Here is a 6,387-nt window from a genome sequence, read left to right on the forward strand (position 1 = left end):
TGTGTGTGTGTGTGTGTGTGTGTGTGTGTGTGTGTGTGTGTGGAGGCGAGTCCACTCCTTTTCTGGGCTACCGTTCCTCACGCCATCGCATCAGAAGAATCCGGGCGTTGTGGATGTGTGAGGGTCAGTCAGGGTGCAGACACGAGCACTGATACGTCACCATACGGGAAATGGGCTTGGAACATACCAGTGACACGTGTGACCGCTCCGTTTCTACCTTCAAGACTCGCAAACGACTACGATGACTCAAACTCAGACGCAGAGACCAAACCACAGACTGACTGCAGTGAGCTTGTGTCTTATTGGACTGTACAGTGCTTGATATAGAGTATAAAGAATTAATAATACTTTGATCTCCACAACACTGCCCCCTAGTGGTGTTTTATAGTTAATGCAGCTAATTCCATACTTATTGTTTTTGCATGCGAGTAATCAACTCTGTCCATTTTAAGAAATCAGTCAGTCGATTCATCTTGACAGCCCTACCCTTAAAACACTATTCTGCCCGGTAACATGTCAGCAGACTCTGGTAATGATAGTTAGTGTATATGCTGGATCAAGAGGTGATTTTAAAAGCGGGTGAATGGTGAGGGAGGTTGATCCAGCCACAAGGAGAAAGACACGGAGCAATTTGTGCATAATCCATGATCCGCAACTCCACTGGCCAGAATTCCAAACAGTCTGCTTGGACTCCATCCGTAAACAAGATCTGATTTCTTCAGATTGACGTGTTTGAGGTCACGGCTCCCAATGCCTCGGCTCTGAAACGGCGGCTCGGGGCTCCGGGTTTTGGCAGAAAGGCGAGCGGCAAAAGAGCTCAGCAGGAGCCGCAGAGAAGAATGTGAACACGGGAATAAGGCAGGAATATAAGTGCAGCACAGACCAAACTCTGCTCAGGCTGGATGTGAGTGGACGTCCTTTGATATTAGACTATTAAATGTAATAGCAGGATACAGATCAGCCCTGTAATAACACAGCTGTGAGTCTTGGCTCAGTCGTGCTTGACCATCGTCTGCATGTCTCAAGGACTCGACCCAGACCAGCAGCGCTGGGAGGGAACGCTCCTGTCAGGCCTGGGATCAAGCGAGGGAGGAAGGAGAAACACAACACAAACTCTGCAGATATAGTTCCCCTCCAGTTGTCAAGACGACGACGACGACGACGACGACGACGACAGCTGTCAGCGAAACTCCAGAGCAAACAAGGGGACAGAAACCCCTCTGGGCTTCATCTGTAACTCGAGGACGTGTCTGAAAACATTCCCGGCGTCGGCACGGTTTTCCGGCTCGGCACGATTGATGGGGACTAAGTGGGAGATTAACAATGTTACATACACACCCAAACAAACTGCTGCTCTGCCAGGACAAAGAGCTGCTGCAGGGAAATGATGTCGACTCAGCAGTTTTCTGAGAGAGAAACGTTATTTTACATCAATGAATTAAATTCTTTATTCAAGGTTCTTATGACATAAGAGAAAAAAAACTCCCTGTGATCTAAAAGCTTAACATCCGTGAGCACTGACCCTTGAGCAAGGCACAGACTGGACCTGCTCACTTTCTGCAGGCGATCCTCTTCGACCTCCTCAGACTGAGGCTCTGTGCTTGGTGTTCCTCTGCAGCCTCTGCCGCTTCCTTCCTGCTCCGTGCCGGAGCCGGGCGCTCCGACGTCGCCGTCTTGGAGCTCTCCGGCTGCTTCCTCCTCCCTCTCGCCGCCTTCGTCGAATCCTGAGAATCTGACCCTCGATCTTTGACTTTATCCCCCGGCGGTTTGGAGACCTTCGTCGATTTGGTCGGCTTTCCCTTGGCGTCTTCAGACTTCTGCTTCGTCCGCTCTTTGGTTGACATCTTCAAAGCTTCGCTGGCGTCTTTGTGTCTAGTCTCAGCCACTTTATCGGCCTTTTTCCTTCTCGTTCCCCGACTTCTCTCTCTGCTCCGTGGCGGCTCCGGCTCTTCCTCCGCCTCTTCCTCTTTGATTTCCGCTGCTTCCTGGCTGCCGATCTGCATTTCAACAGCTTTACAATCTTCCTTTGGAATCATCAGAGCAAAGTTAATTCCCCTGCAGTTGCTGGATGAAACAAGATCAAATGTGGTTCTCACCTCTACTTGCACCAGTTCAGCCTTCAGGTTGGACAAATGGTTCATCATCTCTCGAATTTTGCCCTGAAATGACAGATGGAAATGTTAAAAATGCAAATCACGGAGGAAATTCCGATCTGACTAAAGATTCCCTCACCCGCCTGCTGACCATCCGTCTCTCTTGCTGTTCCCGCTCCTGAACCGCATCCTTCCTCCTGTCACAGACGTTTGCAGAAATCCCACATTACGCTTTCCCCCACACGAGCATTAAAACTCTCGAAACACGGGAAACATTTTAATAAAACACTCAACATTTAGAGGGAACCGTGAGTGTTTGTTTCAGAAGCATCTGTGCGATCCATCACACGGATCAGATTCTGCTCAGGCATGAAACGGCCTCAGCCACTTTACGACCAAGTTGCAAGTGAAACGTGGAAAAACTGGGATCCTTACTTCGTCTCTGCTGTCTTCTTCATCTGTGCGAGCTCCTTCCTCTTTGCTGCGATGGCTCTCTGCACGTCCTCCTTCCTCACAGAGGCCAACAGTGACTTTGGGTCCATGTGGGCGATCTCAGCTGAGGGCATCGTGACCTCCAGGGCCATCTTAGCTGCCTGAACGAGCTCCTCACGGGAGGGAAACTGATAAAGCACACACACACTTTGATAAGACACTGTAGAGGATCTTAAGGTATGTTAACTCTGAGGAGCACCTTAGCAAGATCAGCCTGAGCTTTCTCCTTAGAAGCCAGAGACAGATCCAGGGCCATCGCTTCATTCTTGAACAACTTCTGCATCTCTGCCAGGTCACCCTGAGGACGAACACACACACACACACACACACACACACACACACACACACACACACACACACACACACACACACACACACACACACACACACACACACACACACACACACACACACACACACACACACACACACACACACACACAAGGAAACAACGCAATCACGACGGCAATCAAGGCAACTGACCGCAGCAGGAGGCGAGTGGTGTTTGAGCGTTGTAAACAGTAAACAAAGTGTGAAATCACCTGAAGCTTCTTGATGAGTTTCTCCTCTTTCATCTTCTTGAGGAACTCCATGTCGGCTGGCGTGGGCTCGTACCCCTGCATCCCTTTCAGCATGGAGCCCGGATCGTCCTTCGAAGCGCCGCCCGAGCAGACTTAACATCACGCACACAGAAACATTCAGACATGAGAGAAGAGGAGCGAAACGCTCAGGCTGAGATACAGGGTTCTTTGCCACAGCCTGAAGGTTGTTGTCACGTTCAAAGCATTAATCTGCTAACAATCTCCATCATCAAGAAGGTGGTGGACAAGACGAAGAAGAAAAGTGTCAGTCCCTCACTTATCAGGCTGCTGGGTGAGCTCTTCTCAGGTGTCATGACGTCAAACAGCTGCTTGTGGACACCTGCACCTGCCTGAGGAAAAGGAATGAGGTAAAGAAGAGGAAGAAGAGTCGTTTGCTGTCATGATAGGATGGACTTGGCGACACGTCCACGTACCTCCAAGTTCACCGAGTCGTCCATCTCATCCGGGTCGCAGAATTGAAGGTGCTTCTTCACCTGGATGGTCGGTGGGGTTCTGGTGATCTGTCGTCCTGACGGGATGGAGTTCCTGCTGTAGCCGCCCTCTCCCAGGCTGTAACGCGGTGTGGGGAGCATCTTCACCCCTTTTTCCCAACTTTGGTAGGAGGAGAAACTGAAGCTGAAGCTGCAGCACGCAAAACACAAAGCAAACCGAGTCGAGCAGCCAGAGTGAGTGTGTGGTTCACTCTAATCAATCACTGCGTCATTGCTTTCACCTGCTTCCTGTTGCTCGGGTGTAACGACGCACTTTGACCACTAGATGGCGACAAATCTCTTTTGAAGTAGGTGAGGATGGGAGACGCCAAGTTTGAAATCGGCTTTTTTTAAACAGCTGTTGTGATTAAAGAAGAGAGGAAAAATCACACTAATTATCAAATATAAAAATACCGACCATCATAATTATTAATAACGATGTAAAATAATTTAGTTTATTCCATTTTGTTTCTTATTCGCAATAACATTTTAGATTACGTCGTTATTTTTTTGATCACGTTTTATAATTCCGCTGAACTTAATTTTTCAAATCCATGTTTTTGTACATGGAATTAAACTGAAAAATTAAGTCAATGGATAAATGTTATATTCTGATCTAATCTAAATATTTTAATATCAATATCATTTAATGTAAATCTGTACACTCTTTATGGTCCCAAGGTGAAATGATTAAAATATGGCATCAGCTCCTTATAATAAAAAATCATAAACCACATTTATCTGTTGGACTTTCTGTATTTCTTCTGTATTTTTCTTTCATACTGTATATCCCTAAACAATCTTCTTCACACAGATTTGTTGTCTTCTTCTGCTTGCTCTTCCTCACAGATATGTTACTACTTGGTTGTCACGCCGACGATAAGACCAGGTAAAGTCCCTCAAAAGGTTTACAACAGCGTCAGACTCTACAGCTACTGACATAAACAATAGTGACATCATCAAAGTAACAAAGTGATGCCATCCAGTGATGTCATACTCGTACTCTAGCACATTTTATTGCTGATAATTGATGATTTCTTTTGCTCAAATTCAAAAACAGCACCTTGAGATGTCGTTCCTGCTTTTCCGTGAGTGTACGCCTCTATCTGTGCGACACACACACGGACAGAGGACACAGGTAGAAAATAGCCCGATCAGCAGCCGGAGCAGCCCTATGTTTAACCTGAGCCACATGCTTTGTGGAGCTCCAGGAACTCAAAAGGAGAGAGAGTCCTGTGTGTCGTAAATACCTCTGATTTTAAACAGCCCAGGAAGAGGCTCAGTGTGTGTGTGTGTGTGTGTGTGTGTGTGTGTGTGTGTGTGTGTGTGTGTGTTTGTAAATGGCAGCTTAACGACACCGTCTTGGCAAATCCAAGTGGAAAACATTTGCATGGCTTTACGTTGCAGCTAACAAATCATTCCCTAATAAAAATCAAAATCAAAGTGTCACTGCTGCGTCTCCGGTGTTTGTATCGGCACACGGCGTCGTTCGGTTTACAGGGAGGAAATGCTCTCAATGCTCTTAAAAGCTCTCGTGTTAATGGAAAATCATTCAAGTGAAAATATGCCTGTAAATACTACACATAGTTGTCCAGAAATGTCACAAAAATGCACATTTGTTTCCTTGTAATTGGGAATTCTTGATATGTGGAAGTGTGAGCGCCGCGGGATGAAAACACATCCATCACTCTGCTGTATTAGACACATGAATTAGTGACAGGAAATGAAGCAATGATAGGACATTTGTCATTTTTTTGTTTGACATCATGCTGTATGCTTGGGAAATAAAAGCCTCTAATGACCCTGAGACACAATCTAAACTGCAGCATTGCCTCGTTACTCTTTACTCCACACACACACACACACACACACACACACACATACACACAGAGGGTCACGCTGCAAATCCAAATTGGCTATTGTCTCCTGTAAAAGCTCTCCGGTGTCCCAAAAAGGTCGTTTCCAGCTGCCGCAACATGTCGAGTATTGAGCGGGCCGAGCAGACGGGTCGTAAAGGGACGGATGGAACAGCACCCCGGTGACAGAGGACGGAGACGGAGACGGCAATGGACAGAGAAGAGAGTAGAGTGGACACGGACGCTAGACAGGTGCTCCGGTCCACTCCTGGCTAATGGGAAACGGGTGAAAGCTGTTACTGAAAGAAAATGTGTTTTTAGCCATTTACCCCCGAGAAAACAAAGGAAATGATGCAATTTACCACAACTCAGTGCGTTTCAGTGTGTGAGTTAACATCACACACACGCCAGACGGCTCTAACTTTATGAGGAAAGGTTTGATTTACACAAACATTGACACTGAAGCTGAAGAACACCCACATTGATGTTTTGTGGTTAATATACATTTATAAATCTTAGGAAAGTCTAAAATATCATAAATATAATGTCAAATATTGTTTGAGGTGAAATATTTTATATTTTGTTTTATTTTGAAAATTGTCAAAGCAGACAACAAAACAGGCGAGTGAGAAATGAAGAGTGTGAGGGGAAATTTGAAATTAGACACACACACATATGTACACACACTGCCAGGATGTGACAACAATGTGTTTTACATTGTGTGTGTTTGTGTGTGTCTGCGTCAGATGGGATGCTGCATTCAAGGACCCTGAAGCTTCCTGGAGATGTTGTGGCTCTGTGCAGGCGACACACACACACACACACACACACACAAGATTACATAAAGGTGAGAAAGAAGAGATCAACCACACAC

The 6,387-nt window shown here is 46.3% G+C and overlaps 1 protein-coding gene across 1 annotated transcript; it reads right to left on the minus strand.

The window, feature by feature from the left end:
* Window positions 1-1,370: 1,370 nt before the first annotated feature.
* On the minus strand, window positions 1,371-4,069 carry LOC142993166 (uncharacterized). Its single transcript, XM_076143851.1, has 8 exons — window positions 3,601-4,069; window positions 3,444-3,516; window positions 3,128-3,258; window positions 2,785-2,883; window positions 2,529-2,713; window positions 2,233-2,290; window positions 2,097-2,159; window positions 1,371-2,024 (listed from the first exon to the last, which is right to left on the minus strand). Exons 1-8 carry the CDS (start codon window positions 3,757-3,759, stop codon window positions 1,551-1,553), a joined length of 1,242 nt encoding a protein of 413 aa, XP_075999966.1. The 5' UTR covers window positions 3,760-4,069; the 3' UTR covers window positions 1,371-1,550.
* Window positions 4,070-6,387: the final 2,318 nt, after the last annotated feature.

This window comes from Genypterus blacodes, unplaced genomic scaffold (genome assembly GCF_046128005.1).
Source record: "Genypterus blacodes isolate CSIRO-AG114 ecotype Tasmania unplaced genomic scaffold, CSIRO-AGI_Gbla_v1 ptg000027l_1, whole genome shotgun sequence".
Taxonomy (NCBI): Eukaryota; Metazoa; Chordata; class Actinopteri; order Ophidiiformes; family Ophidiidae; genus Genypterus; species Genypterus blacodes.

Coding starts and splice junctions, on each gene's coding strand:
- LOC142993166 (XM_076143851.1), bottom strand. CDS start 3,759: ATGCTCCCCACACCGCGTTACAGCCTGGGAGAGGGCGGCTACAGCAGG. Junction 3,517..3,600: donor ACGACTCGGTGAACTTGGAG/GTACGTGGACGT, acceptor CCTTTTCCTCAG/GCAGGTGCAGGTGTCCACAA. Junction 2,714..2,784: donor CTCAGGCTGATCTTGCTAAG/GTGCTCCTCAGA, acceptor GTGCTTTATCAG/TTTCCCTCCCGTGAGGAGCT.